Here is a 14093-nt window from a genome sequence, read left to right on the forward strand (position 1 = left end):
AAGTTTACTCTATATTTTTGTTAAAATAAGACGTGGAAGCACTTAATCTTTAAAGTTTAATAAAAAGGTATATGAGGCTTTTCCAATGCAACCCTGAATTAAGCAGTACGAATGAGTTCAAAAAGCGTAATAAGAAGAAAATTTTTGTGATAACGCCAAGTAACGTTAATTGACTTGCATTTGAAATTTATTTGAATAGGCTAAGAAAACTCGTTTATAACAAGTGCAACGTGTAGAATATCAAACTCATATTGCACTTAACAGATAAGCCGCTTGCGACAAGTTGAATTGAGTCTGTCAGCGGCAATTGGGTTGTTTGTCTTGTCGAAGGTTAGTAAGTGCAGTTCTGCTGGTGCATCTTGCAGTGAGCGGTAGCACAAATGCTATTCGGATGCAAGTATGACCAATCCGAAAATAAAAAAATCAAATAAAAAATCTAACGAGGCTATTGTAAATGTGCAACATCAACAAAATAATGATGAAAATAATAGGCTGCTAAATGTGCTAAATGACTCTGATGATGGTGTAGAATTGAATTTGGACGGTAAGCAAAAACATGCTTTGTAAGCTATGTATTTATATATTAATGTGTATTTATTTATGTGACATGATTTAGATTACTCCTTTGGAGCTTCATCTAATTCGGAGGGATTAGGGGAAGAGGAAGATGAAGCTAATTCCTGCTCATCCTTCAGTTTACAAGAATGCATAAATGAATTTCGTGCGCGGCGTATACGTCGGTTGTCCACGCAAAGCCGTGAAGTAACTCAAGTCGACGAATTAGCGAGTGGATTTGTAACAGAAAAAACAGAAACGAAAGCTTTCCCCGATCCAGCCGATGCCGATTTGATAAATCAGAACCGTTCTAACAAAGAACATGAGCGCAAGTGTAAACCCTGCCGTGATGGTTTCTGTTACTGTTTTACAAGTGATAGTGGTGAAGGGGGTGGTATGTGCAATGCTGCATCAGCGAGCACACGTGCCGCACACGTGCGACATGCAAGGCGGCACAGACGTTCAGATTGTCAAGAGGTGTGTAAACGCATGGTTTTATTACTTTATTTTATTGCTAACTTTATCTTTTATTTTGTTTAAAGCCCGGTACATTAATGCCACGCTCCTACACCAAACCAGTGGACAATGGAAATAGTGGTCCAGTTAGCTTCAAGATTCCTAATGAAAAAGGGTCTCAAGCCATGCCACAAAAACACCATAAGCAAGAAAGAACAAAACGGAACTTCACTGCTGAAGCTACTTCTAATGCAAAAGAACTTACGGCGATCAGTCGTTTAGAGACCAGTGCTCCAGACGCCCCATTAATACATATCATCCAAGAGTTGCACAACAACTGTGTAATATCTGAGGTACGCGTTAACAAACACAAACTACAAGCTAGTCGACAACAAAGTCAAAGTTTAAATATTCCCCAAATAACAAAATCGTCTTCAGAGAAAGTTACACGCACACAAATGACTCGAAATATGTGTGAGCCTACTGCACCACCTTTAGACAGTTGGACTACGGCGAATAAACCAGTTAAAATGAAAAGAGAAACGTTTGCTGGTCCTGTTCTAGATAAAATAAGTGAATTTGATTCAATTTCTGATGCATTCGCATATTCAACACCGCTCACAAGCAGTTCAAAACATACTGATAGCGGTCGACGTAGACAAAAAGGCGGAGGTCGTTTGCTGCAAAAGCGTTTAAGCCTATCATCAGTGCATTATAGGCCACGTCGGTCACTGCAAGCACCACCACCTAAGCCGCCTCGCACTTACTTTAGCTTAGAGGAAAAATCCACGGTCTCCTCCCTATCCTCTACTTCGCCTTCGTTACGTGAAGCTGAACGCATACTCGATGAGTTCTTAATAAGAAAAGGTGCAATGGTAAGAGATGCTGAGAAACAAATTGAAAAACACAATGGAAAAGTGGACAAAGCTTCTCAGGTGGAAATGGAGAAGGTGTTGTATGCGTCAGATAGGAGACGACAGCAACGAAAATCTTGCCCAACGAGTAAGTTCTATTAAAACTCGTAAACAAATAGTAAAACAAGTAGTGCAATAACGGTTTTTGGTTTTAGTTGTGTAGTTAAATAATAGTTACATTTTTGGGATTGTTATGGTCATTAACTGCTTAATAGAATAAAGTGTCTTGGCCTTATTTACAGACGTAATCATATATTTGTAGTTTTATTGATTGGAAAACTAGAACGAAGATCGCCTTTTTAGAATAGTGTTTGGTATTTTTCTCTTGCCTTCTTCTTTTCTATCTTGTAATGATTTAAAATATTATTACATTGCTTTATTTTGTCTACTAAAATCTAGATAACCTACTTTTCTTAAACTGTCGGCTCAATTGATCGAGTAATATATTGTTTTGCAATGCCTATGAATAAAAGTCTTTGTATTCCATTGGTTAATTTATGATTTTTTTTTTTGTTTTCGTTGTTTTCTTGCATAGGCTTGACCGAAATAACGCCGCGGCGATTGCCAATCTTACCATCTTGCCCCTCTCTCAGCGATCTCGAACGGTCTGCTATGGATTCCACTAAGAAATATTCTAATTATGAAAAAAATATACGGCGAATCGTTGAAAAGCCCGTTAAAGAACTCACATTCGGTTGGAAAGAACCGAAGATTACTGAAATGCTCAATTGTGACACTACCGTTAAGAAGCGACAATTTAGATCGCAAGCAGTGCAGGCTGAACCACAACAAACGATTGGTTGGCAAGTACCACCAAAGGTGGATCTCGATACTGTCGATGGCGTGTGTTCAAATTTGGCTGCGAATATTGCCACTAAAGACACACCTGTCAAATCACCGCCCATTTCTACGCCAAAGAGGGCACGCGAATCACAAAAGTTTGTTTGGCGCGAACAATGGCGTAATCTCTCACCATGGTGTAATAAACAATCCAAAGGTGGTGATCGCACCTTAAAAAGTAGCTTGAAATCATCTTCACGCGGACTTTTGAACAGTTCGAAGAAGAAAATTCTTCGTTTGGTTACGCCCAAACGTGATAATTTGCAGCCACGTAGGAACTATTCATCTCATAGTGTGGGCATTCAAACGTCTGCAGATGAGCTACAGCCCTATGAACCCAGCGTTACGCCACAATCGCCACCAGGCAGCTATCATTCTGCTGTTCAAACCTCAACGCAGACTACAACTCCTACCTGCTCACAGAATACCAATGAGACCGAACCACAGAATTTTGATTTCTCTCGCACAGTTCAAGCGCCTCCTAAAAAGGCTCCACGAGCTACTACGCAACGTAAATTGAATTTCCCACTTGGTGGCTGTGCAGAAGGAAACTGCACTTCTTGTGACGGTGGCACACTTAGTACTTCTATGAAGACGAAAACTTATCGTTCGTATCATGGCGATTTGGATCAGGACGTGACGCTTTCCAAGTTGGGTTATATACTTGGGAATATACGTGCAAAGTTAGAGGCCAGTGACGAACATGCGGTGCGAACTTTTGAGGTGAGTTTTTGTAATTCTTATGTTTATTTTGACGATTAGCTTTCACCAGTGGACATTTTGTACTTAAGTTTCATTTTAAAAAGCGTAGTTTTAGTTTATACATTTTATGTGGTAATTTATTTATTTTGCAACAATGTGAAGTCCAGTGCTAAAATACTGAGAATTTTATGCCTAACGAGTAATGGTCCGAACCTAGGTACTTATTGGGTATAGCACCCGTACGTACGCAGTCATTAATATTTGGTAGCGAGTAGACAGATCGTATTTGAATTTTCTTCCGATTCTTATCAATAGATTGGAGTACGTAATCAACCGTTATCCATTTATTTTGAAACGTTGAAGCAGTTTGCATACCGAAATCTAGTGGCATCATTTGCAGTCTATTTGCATCTTTGTCCGGTGCTTTTAAATAATATTCTCTGCTAGTTTGTTGCTGGCTGTCACCAGCTACCTCAGATTCAGAAAATTTTAGATCGGTTGGTGTTGATTTACACGGTTCAGATAACAGTTGATGTGGCCTGGTTTTGGGTTCAAAATTAAAATCGCCTGTTAAAATAACCGGTAAGAATGCACTATTTTCTCCCTCAGTTTCCGCAGAGTACTGCTGAATGGCACCCATTAGTTTTCCCACTTGTGCGATGCGTACATCTTGCCTCTTTGGATTGTAAAGTAAGTGAGTTGTGGCTATAATAAATTTCTTTTGTGGTTCCTTCCTAACCGCAAATTTGGCTAGTAACGCAATATTATCGCGATTTAGAACGGCATCACCAGGGGTATAATACTCTACAGGGCGCTCTGACAGTAGTCTAAATTTACTTCTATCGTAGATAATTGCACAACCGTCGGTTCTGTGTCCAGTCTTCTTCTTGAACACATATTCTAGTTCTCTTTTAAAGCTGATATGCTTGACCAGACTTTTTAAGTGATTAAATTGCATTTCTTGTAAACAGAGTATATCAGGTTTTATGTACTGAATCTCTTCCGTCAAACGTAAAAGTCTATGATCCCAGCGCAACATTGATGGCTCAACGCCTATGTAAAGGTACAGATGTTCCGTTAATAAATCTTGTGCAAGTATATTGTATGATAACAAAGTATAAGTTTTGCTGTTTCCAATTGCTGTCTCCGTTTCACTCTTCACTCGCTCCCACCTGCGCCCCATTTTGTTTGTTAATTGCCACCTGCTTATCGTTTGTGTCTGGAAATGCCACACTTGCTCAAAGATGTGTCCAAAAGGTTTTGTTGCGTTAAATAGTTGAATTGAATTTAAAACGCTAATAAGAATTTTGGACATCTCCCACAAATGTTAACCGAATCCAAGCAGGCTGGATTTTGGCGCGTTCAAGCGTTGAGTGAAGTTATGGGGCTTATTTTGCCAATTGGATACAATTTTCCTTGTACGGCTGTGTAATATTTTCGTTAGGCTGAAAGTTTAATCAGCTGTTTATGATGGTTAAAGGAAAAAAAAATTTCCCTCATACTTCATTCCACTCATATTCGTATGTGTTAAAGCAGGTATGTTATACATGTGTACGTCAAATTTAAATTTAAAAGCGGAAAGCGTATGTAATAATTTTAAACTTCCTGTACTTATGAATATAATCGAAAAGATTTTCTATAATGTTTATAGGATTTGTAAAAAAAAACAAATGTACTAATTTTTAAACATATGTACTAATTTTTAAACTCAAGGAAATTGGAAGACGTGAACAGCGCGCTGTTGGGTTCGACTGCACAGATGGGCACCATCGTCACCCGGAAGCGAGTTCCGCGCCAAGACAGCGCCAAGAGAAACGCAATATTTACCAGCAGGAGCCGATTTATTCCGAAATTGAAGAAGACAGCATACACATAACAGGCACACCGCAATATGACAATACAACTAGTGCCAAAGAACTGCCAGTTAAACCGGATGTAGAAGTGCTATATGCCAGAGTTAACAAGGCTAACAAAAAGCCGAAATCTGAGTCATCACTAACAAGACCTATTGCCTTGGGAAAACTATTACATGATTCCCTGCGCAATTTAAACACTACTTCGCGCACCAACCAATTGCCAACGCTACAGGAATTGTCAGCCAGCGACACTTCGTACATGTCGCCACCACAGCCACATGTCAGCGCTTCAGACACTTCGATGACGCTATCGCATTGTCAGTCGCTCAATAATGTGCGCATGCAGGAGCATCATTCGCCACCAAAACGAGATCGAAATTTGAGTAAATCGGATCTGTCACTGCATCGTAGTGAAATATTTTTAGACAATCTTTGTCGAAGTGAACTGATTGCAGATTACGAAAATGGAGAGCGTACTGAAAAGATAAATAATGTGAGTATAAAATAATTTAGTAACTACCACTTCGACTGATATTTATCATACATTTTATTGAAAATTTTATCTAATCTCTTTTTATCTTTTTGTTTTAAATTATTTTAAGCATGTTCTGAACAAATCTGGCAGTTCCTTGCGTTCTGATTCGATGAGCCACATAAACACTTATCGCCATTTTTCAACTTCTACACCAACTCCAAATGATTCCATCTCCTATGACACGCCAAATGATGCGGATTTTGATAACATTTCTCAGGCCGCAGTTAGTCAATTAGATTTAAGCTTGGCTAGCGAGTCGATGACTTCGGGAGCACAGAACACACCTAACAAGCAATTTGTTCCCAAATTTACAACTAAGGTAGAAATTTTCATTGACTCTTATTAGGTTTAAAGAGCTTACATTTTAGACACGCATAAATATTAGGCAAAAATTGTTTTTCTTCATTTCCAATACTTGTAAATATCATCTATTTGTTACTAACTTTTTTCAATGTTCGCATTAAGCGTTTAACAATAATTGTTAAAATATTATTGCCAACTTACATTACTTAATTACTAAAAAAATGGAAACAAAAAACATATCTCATGCAATTTTTATTTTATTTGGTTGACGGCGCATTACAAGTAAGATTTTTCTAACACCACTTATTTCTCCTTAAATCGTTCTATTTCTATTAATTGATTTGGAATATATTTTGTTTTTTTTTTGGAACTTCCAATCCCTTCCATTCACGTACACATGAAACTTAACCGTTATTACATAAGATATATTAATTTCCGTTCTGCGAATTTCAGTCAAATTTAAGCACTCAGCGTTCGTCCAGCCGCAACCCTTCCAGCGACATTGCCTTTACATCGCCTTCAACTAGACATCAGCAGAGCAGTAGCTGCCCTGCAACACCAAGAAAAGTGCAATCAGACTTGCCGGCACAATTACCACACACCTCTAGCCTCAAAGAAATCCATCAAATAATGGAAGAAGATCAACAAAACGTCGTGGGAGTACAACGAAAGCATTCCACACCAAACACTAGCACTTATGGTGACATACCACCAACCAACCACGCGCAAAGCTGCATCGAAACACCTTCCAGTAGTAATAATTTTGCGCGTTATCAACGTTTAAAGAACGCCTTGCGAAAATCTTTTAAACGCAGCACAAAATTTGTCAAAAATGAGACGCGACGCCTGTCCAGCTCCTTCAGCTTTCCCACGCCAAATATTGCCTTAACGAAAAGCATAAATGCGCACAACCAAACCGATCCACAGCTACAGAGCACAACTTCCACATACGACCTCGACACTTTGTTTGCATTGGATGAGCAAGCGCCAGTGGTGGAGCAATTGGCGCAAGCAGTAACTATATGCCGACAACTGCCGGAGGTGGAGATTTCACCTGAAATGGTAGAAGCCGAACGTTTGTTACTTTTCTCACGACTCCGGCGCGATGTGTGGCCACAGCGGCCGCTGGCAGCGACAACGCCAGCAGCGACGCGTGCTGCAGAACAACACACGCATCGCTTCTACATAGACGGCATGCGTTTGCCGGTCAAAGTGGATGTCAATCAGGACTTCTTCTTCAACTATTTTTATATAGTTACTTTTGAATGTGGTGGTGTCATAAAATCCACACAATCGGTAGAGTGTCACAATGGCCAGGCGATATTTAGTGAATGTGGCATTGAATTCGCCAGTGGTTTATCGGAAGAGGACGCTGTCGTGCGTTGTAATGTTTTTATGCTGCGCTTGCGCAAAGTGTCGACATTATCGCTCGAACCGAAGCGCACCGTGGTGGTGAGTTAAAACCTTACACCAATGCATAATTTATTCAACTAATTGTACTTTATATTTTTTTAGAAACTCCCCACCGCACGCACTCCCGGCACAGCGTCCTCCACTTCGTCTGCAGATGAAATCGTTTCGCGTTTTCGTTTGCACGCCAGTTTCACTGTGAACGCTCGCAATTTTGTGCCTTACGAATATGTAGCCTGTGAAACGAAGCACACAAATAAACTTTGTTTGCGTGCCAGCACTCAAAATTGCCAGCTACCGTTGGCACCGCGCACAAAATCCACAAATCTCTGCGCGAAAATTCAATTATGCGGTCGTGCCGAGATACGTTTCCCCAAACACACCTACAGCGGCTTCTTAAACGTGCAAGATCCACACACCCAGCATAATTGGAATCGCCGCTGGTGCAGCCTGGACGGTTTACACTTAAGCGTGTGGACGGATGAAAATCAAATGGATGACAAACTGCTGCTTACGCTGGATATGCGTACAAATGTGCAGACCATGCCACTGCAGGCGGCATCGCGTGAGCTTTGTGCACGTGCACGTGCCTTCTGCTTGCAGTGCGCGCTACAGAAAGCTGGTGAAGCGGTTGATACCGCGACGGTCTTTTTCGCTGCGGACACGCAAGATGAGCTGGACGTGTGGTTGGCGCAGTTAAACGAATTGCTGGCGTTTGTACACAAGTGGCTACGTGTGGTTGACGATGTTAGCGGTTAAAGCAGGCCGTGTTGCATAGCTGGTGCAAATGTTTGCATGAATTATATTTGTTAGTTGATTCTTTTGGTAAAACTGAACATAAATCATTTATTGTGGTGTTTAGTGTAGGCTTATAAATTTTTAGTAGCTATATGCTAAAGCATATTGAAGCCTGCTAGATGGAAATATAGTTTTTATACATATATATTTTACGAAGGGGTTTTATATATTATATGTTTAGAGGTTATGAGGTGAAATGTATGTAGCAGTATAGATTTTTTTTATGTATGTAATATTTTTTATTTAAATTTTTTTTTTAGTTTTTTTTTTTTTGTATTTTTTTTTTTTTTTTTTTTATATTTTTTATTTTTTTTTTTATTTTTTTTTTTTTTTTTTTTTTTTTTTTTTTTATTTATTTTTTTTTACTTATATTTACTTTTTAATTTGTTTCGTTTTTATTTTTCAATTATTTTGTTTTATTTATTTATTTTTTTTAGCTTAATCTATTTTAGTTGCCAATTTTTTCATATATTTTGTATGTACATATATATATGTATGTATGTATGTACATATGTATGTATACATACATACATACATACCTGGGCCCAGAAATATTTTTTATTTGATTATGTTTTTATTGTAATAATTGTTATTGTAATTTATTTTATTAATTTATTTTATTATATTTTTTGTTTTATTTTTTTCAAATTTATTAATTACATATTTTTTAAATTTTTATTTAGTTATTTTTTTTTTGTTTTTTTTACTTATTTTTTATTTATTTATTTTTTTTTTAATTCATTTATTTATTTATTTACATTTTTTATTTTTACCTTTTTTTATATGTATGTATATTTTTAGTATATTACTGGGTCCAGGAGTATTTTTTATTCGATTATGTTTTATTTTAATTGTTATTGTAATTTATTTTTTGTATTTGTTTTATTTTATTTTTAATTTATTTTTTTTACTTGATTTATTTTTTTATATATATTTTTTTTTTAATTTTTTTAAATATTTTTTTTCATATTTTTTTTTTTTTAATATTCTTTTGTGAAGTTGTTTCTTCATTATAGCTAAACTTCCGGTAAATTCAAAATTTTCTTTTCCTGAATTTCCTTCCTCGCAAAATTAAACTCACCACAGCTCTATGGGGTAGACGACAATTTTATTTATTTAATAGTTTTTGTTGATATAAGTTGTTTATAGGTTACTTTAACTTTAGGTACAGGGTTTACGGGATTCACAAATAAATTTACAATATTTTTTTTTGCATAAGCATTTACTTATGTATAAATTAAAAATAATAAATAAAAAAATCCAAAGCCACCGAAGCGCAGACGAAGTGGGAAGAACCTTGTGTCTAGGAATGTTAGTGCAATTGGCTTGCCACGACGGAGCAGAGACCACATGCCAATTATGCTAGAGGATATATTGTTGATTATAGTACTAGGGTGCGGACGACCAATATTTTGCTTTAATTTTAGTAACTAAAATTAGTTTGTTCGCCAATGCCATATTTACTTGTGTGTTTGCATTATTCCTACGTGCTATTTATATTTCATAAATTTCGCATTTGTTAGATTTAAGTGTTGTATTTCCAACTAACGGTATTGTGCTTTCCTATATAACTTTAATATTTAGTTTATTGTATTTATTTTATGCATTCAAGAAATTGTTACTAGTGTTTTTAGGTTATAGTGAAACTCTTTTCGGTTATGGTTTACATATACGCACACACACATAAGTATGTAATAAGTACAGCTACTTGCGGTTACTTGCAAATATATTTAATGGAAGTTTTTGCCAAATTGCTATCAAATAATGTGTTGTTGTTGTTATATTTGCTGTTTCCTCTACGAGATATGACTTGAGTTGTTCCTTTGTTGTTTTTGCTTTATGTTGCAGCAATATAATTTGCATAATTTGTTTGTGTGTGTGTTATTTACGAGGTAAAAATGTTTTACTTTAGGTTACATTTGCTGGTGCGAATCAAACGTTATGACCGTTATTTAGTTACTACATTTAATTTCGATTAAATTCATTGCAAGTTTGATATTTTGTTTTTGTTTATATAATTTTGCGTGTACACTGGATTATTGTTGCTGTGGATGATTTAAAAAACACCTATTTTGCTTTGCTCGTTCTCTCTTCAAACGTTCACACACCCTCACACGACCTTGCAGCATCTTCACTACTGACACCACTTAAACCAAAACATATTTCCATACTTTGTTGGTCTGATGATTTGTACCGATCTCGGTCACATACAGCGCCGAGCCGTTGACACACACCGCAATTGAGTGCGGATTCTTGAATTCACCCCAGTGACCGATAATCGTCTCGGAGCGTGGATCGATGGTGAAACCGCGCACCGGCAACATCGATGTCGGCCCGTTTACAGCGTAAACAATGTCACCGTAAGCGGCTACGCCGAAAACGCGTCCCAAATCGGGCTCCTGTATGGTGGCAGCGGGCTGACCTTCACCCTGAGACGATTTCAAGCCGGCTCTATGTTGGAAAGCGTAATGGATTTATAAGTTATAATTATTATTGCATACAAAAACTCACTTTGGACAAACGACGCGCATATTTTCGCGATCGGCAATGCACAAGAGATCAAGGTGCTCCAGCAGAGTGATGCCATGCGGCACTTGTAGCGAGAGGAATTCTAAAATAGTTAGAAAAAAATAAAATATATTAAATAAGAATATTTATGTAACAAAAAAAATCATTCAAAGTTATATATCGCTTGCTCTGTGCATGCTTGCTCACCCGGTGGTTGTGGTATGGTGCGTAGAATGTGTCCAGCAGCGTTGAATTTCAATATGCGACTATTGCAATAGCCGTCGGCGATAAAGAACTGAAAAGAATGTGCAAAAATGTAGCAAAATTGTTGTTGTTTTGATGTTATATAGCTGTTTCTAGAAAAAATGCAAACAATCTATACGAAATAAGCACTTTTCGTTGCTTCATACGCCAGTCCGGTCAGCCAGTGCGTATGCGTAATATTTGTTTTAGAATGTTTAATGCTCGAAAAGGTTTGTTTTGTATGCATTTTATAATATAACAGTTATTTTATTATATTTTTTTCACTTTTCTCCTCTCAATACCTACCTCGCCTGTTGTTGCCACTGCAATGGAAGTGGGCTTGCAGAGATGATTGAGGGAGGAGCCGGGCTTGAAGCGTTTTCCTATGGTTAGCAGCGGTTGGTTGTCAAATGGCTTGAACTGAAAGGAGTGGAAAATAAAAATGAGTTTCTTTTTGTTTTTTCACGATTTTCACAGCCTAAAAGTAGGCAATTTGTGGTATTTACTTGTTTTTAATTTTCCTTTTACTATATTTTATTTAGTTATTGATTGTTTACTATTTTATTAAATTTTTCTGATAAAATTTTATCTTCAACATTTTCATAGTTCTTTTTTTTTAATAATTTCAAATTATAAAAATTTTTTCATTTTTTCCATTTTATTTTTTTTTTTTAATTTAATTTTAATTTAAAAAATTAAATTTTAATTGTTTTATTTATATAATTTATTTTTAAATTAATTACATTTTTATTTGGTTTTTATATTATTTCATTTGTTTATTTATTTTATAAATTTTTTATATTTGTTTTTTTTTTTGTATTTCTTTTAGTATTTTTCTTATATTTATTTTATTATTTTTTTTACATTTATTTTATTTGTTTCTTTAATTTTTACTATAATTTTTTTTTTTAATTTTCTAAAATTAATTTTAATTTTTTTGTATTTATTTAAATTTATTATTATTTTTTATTAATTAATTTATTTTATTTGTTTCTTTAATTTTTTTTATATTTTTTTTTGGTTTTTAAAATTAATTTATTTTTTATACATTTTTTAATTTTTAAATAAATTTTTATTTTATTTTTTTAATTTTTTTTTTATTAAATATATTTTTGTGTTATTAATTTTTTATTTTATATTATTTTTATTTTTAAATTTTTATTTTTTAATTTTTTTATTTAAATATATTTTTGTAATTTTTGTTTTAAATGTATTAATAATTATTATTAATAAAGTAATTATTTTGTAATTATATTTTCTTATTATACATTTTTTTATTTAATTTTTTTTTAATTCTAGTTTTCTTTAATTTAATTTTTTAATTTTATTTTTTTTATTTTATTTAATTTTTTTTCAAATTAAATTTTATTATTTTAATTACATTTTTATTTTTTAATTTTATTTTTCAATTTAATGCTTTCCAAATTTTTCTACGTCACGTTTTTTGTTTAAATTACATTTCTTTAAATTTAATTTTCTTAATTTTATTTTTTTTCATAATTTTTTTTTATTTCATATTTTTAACTTAATTTTTTTAAATTTAATTGAATACAAATTTTAATTTAATTTTTTTATTTTTTTTAAGTTTCATTTATTTTTAATTTATTGTGTTTTTGTAATTATATTTTTGGTTTTTACTGTATATTTTTTTCATATAATTTTTTTATTTAATCTTTTTTTAATTTTTTTTTTTTTTTTTTTAAATTTAATTTCTTCTAATTTTACATATTTATTCAATTTTTTTCAAACGTCTTTCCACAACATACGCACCTTAAATGCCTGATGCATTGCCACGTCTGTTATCCAGTAGTTCCCATGCACATCTATAGTCAAACCATGTGGCATGTAGAACATGTCTTCACCCCAGCCGGACTTTATGGCACCGGTTTTGGGATCCAGCACATAAATGGTCTTCTCCTTAATCGGACCATATTCGATCAAATAGAATATATTGCTGTCATTAAAAGTGCTACAACAACAAACAAAAAATTCACACATTAAAAAATGTTTAGGAACTACGGCACAAACACACACACTAGTAGCAGCACTACTACTACAAAGCACAAAAAAATTAGATATTGTAACAGCTGTTGACCTACTTAGCATCCCAATATCTGTCGGCGCGATGGAAGATGACCGGATTGCCTTGCGGATCTATGGACACGGCTGTGACCTGTCCGAAGGAGTGGCTCTCGGTGGGCCAGTTCTCCACCAGCACGGGTGTTGGCACCAACGGTGGTGGCGTTACAACATTCCTACTCACACTGCCCTCTCCGCCCCCGTCAGCACTGCTGCGTTCATAATTAATTGCGAACTCATTACTGTTACTGCCGCTGCCACCTCCGCCGACGCCGATGCCGCCCTCGCCGCCAATTCCAACGCCATTTTCATTGTCCATATGCAGCTCTTGCAACTGTGATGCGAATAATTACGGATTAAATATAAACCGTTAGCTAAAAAATCATCCGCTTACCGCGGCATTCTCCTTGATGCGCCGCTTTATCAGCGCCCGCACGTCGTTGAAGAACCGTTCGTTCAGCGTCAACGCATCCTCGGGATAATCGATGCGATGAGTTGGCAAGTGGCTGCACGCGCTCCAGTCGAAAGCCAACGCGACCAAAATGAAAGCCAAACCGCACAACTTCTCCATGCTCGACATCTTGTTGTTGCTCATCCTGTTGCTGTGGAGTGAATGCGTTTAATTTGCGAATGGTTCAAGTGTATTTACTCGGACTCCATATGTACATAACTTGTACATATGTGTAATTATATTTAGTTTCTATGTCTATGTCGCTTGGAGCGTGTTGTCAATTCGCACTTACAGCTGGTTAAATGAGTTTTTTTTTTGCAAAAAATGCCTAACCGACCATAGCCGTTGACTTGTAAATCTGCGTTGCAGTAAATTCGTGCGACAGTTTTGCTCTTGTTTCCGTTTTTGATTACTTAGTACTCGTATAGCTACTACTTTGTGCC

General features: G+C 35.5%; 3 protein-coding genes across 3 annotated transcripts; 1 reads left to right on the plus strand and 2 right to left on the minus strand.

Annotated features, from left to right (window-relative positions):
- The first annotated feature begins 102 nt into the window (after positions 1–102).
- On the plus strand, positions 103–8719 carry LOC126756372 (uncharacterized). The gene is made up of 8 exons (XM_050469402.1): positions 103–544; positions 617–1032; positions 1098–2013; positions 2461–3488; positions 5181–5816; positions 5926–6177; positions 6615–7613; positions 7677–8719. The coding sequence occupies exons 1-8, from the start codon at positions 400–402 to the stop codon at positions 8328–8330; spliced, it is 5046 nt and encodes a 1681-aa protein (XP_050325359.1). The 5' UTR covers positions 103–399; the 3' UTR covers positions 8331–8719.
- On the minus strand, positions 3577–4922 carry LOC126756378 (protein angel). The gene has a single exon (XM_050469408.1). It carries the CDS (start codon positions 4780–4782, stop codon positions 3637–3639), a length of 1146 nt encoding a protein of 381 aa, XP_050325365.1. The 5' UTR covers positions 4783–4922; the 3' UTR covers positions 3577–3636.
- Positions 8720–9456: 737 nt separating the features above from the next.
- LOC126756376 (peptidyl-alpha-hydroxyglycine alpha-amidating lyase 2) lies at positions 9457–14093 on the minus strand. The gene is made up of 8 exons (XM_050469405.1): positions 13943–14093; positions 13594–13801; positions 13220–13533; positions 12891–13089; positions 11427–11540; positions 11085–11172; positions 10881–10980; positions 9457–10820 (listed from the first exon to the last, which is right to left on the minus strand). Exons 2-8 carry the CDS (start codon positions 13792–13794, stop codon positions 10517–10519), a joined length of 1320 nt encoding a protein of 439 aa, XP_050325362.1. The 5' UTR covers positions 13795–13801; positions 13943–14093; the 3' UTR covers positions 9457–10516.

This window comes from Bactrocera neohumeralis, chromosome 4 (genome assembly GCF_024586455.1).
Source record: "Bactrocera neohumeralis isolate Rockhampton chromosome 4, APGP_CSIRO_Bneo_wtdbg2-racon-allhic-juicebox.fasta_v2, whole genome shotgun sequence".
Lineage (NCBI taxonomy): Eukaryota > Metazoa > Arthropoda > Insecta > Diptera > Tephritidae > Bactrocera > Bactrocera neohumeralis.